This window comes from Onychostruthus taczanowskii, unplaced genomic scaffold (genome assembly GCF_017590055.1).
Source record: "Onychostruthus taczanowskii isolate IOZ18803 unplaced genomic scaffold, ASM1759005v1 scaffold645, whole genome shotgun sequence".
Classification (NCBI taxonomy): Eukaryota; Metazoa; Chordata; class Aves; order Passeriformes; family Passeridae; genus Onychostruthus; species Onychostruthus taczanowskii.
Window position 1 is genome coordinate 1 of NW_024504178.1, and position 533 is coordinate 533.

The 533-nt window shown below is 75.6% G+C and overlaps 1 protein-coding gene across 1 annotated transcript in view; it reads left to right on the forward strand.

Moving 5' to 3' along the window:
• Positions 1–104: 104 nt before the first annotated feature.
• The window catches only part of LOC121344541, a 2,865-nt gene continuing 2,436 nt past the window's right edge, over positions 105–533 (forward strand). The window contains exons 1-2 of the mRNA XM_041420614.1: positions 105–166; positions 273–444. Coding sequence (XP_041276548.1) covers positions 105–166; positions 273–444 — 234 coding nt within the window. The remainder of the gene's footprint in view (positions 167–272; positions 445–533) is intronic.

The window sequence follows — 533 nt, forward strand, 5'->3', positions numbered from 1 at the left end:
GCACACAGAGCTGCAGGCACGCTCAGGCCCCGGGGACCCCCTCCCCAGCCCGCGGGGGGGGTGCCCACCTCTGCAGCTCCGTGTTGCTGTCCAGCTCGTCGCCGATGCGCCGCAGGCACTCGCTCAGGCGCTTGGTGTCGGCGCTGCCGGGCTGCGGCTCGCCAGGGTGGGCTTGAGAGCACACAGAGCTGCAGGCACGCTCAGGCCCCGGGGACCCCCTCCCCAGCCCGCGGGGGGGGTGCCCACCTCTGCAGCTCCGTGTTGCTGTCCAGCTCGTCGCCGATGCGCCGCAGGCACTCGCTCAGGCGCTTGGTGTCGGCGCTGCCGGGCTGCGGCTCGCCCAGCTCGGCCACGCTCAGCGCCACGGCCTGGGGGTCCCCGCAGCGCTCCACGCGGTCCCGCACGAACCGGGGACCACCCCCCACACACTCCGGGGGGCTCGGGGTCAGCCCCCCGCGTCCGGGGGTCCCCGTCCCGCGGTGCCCCCCGTGTGCAGAACCGTCCCAAGCCCCCCAAATCCTCCCTGTACCCCC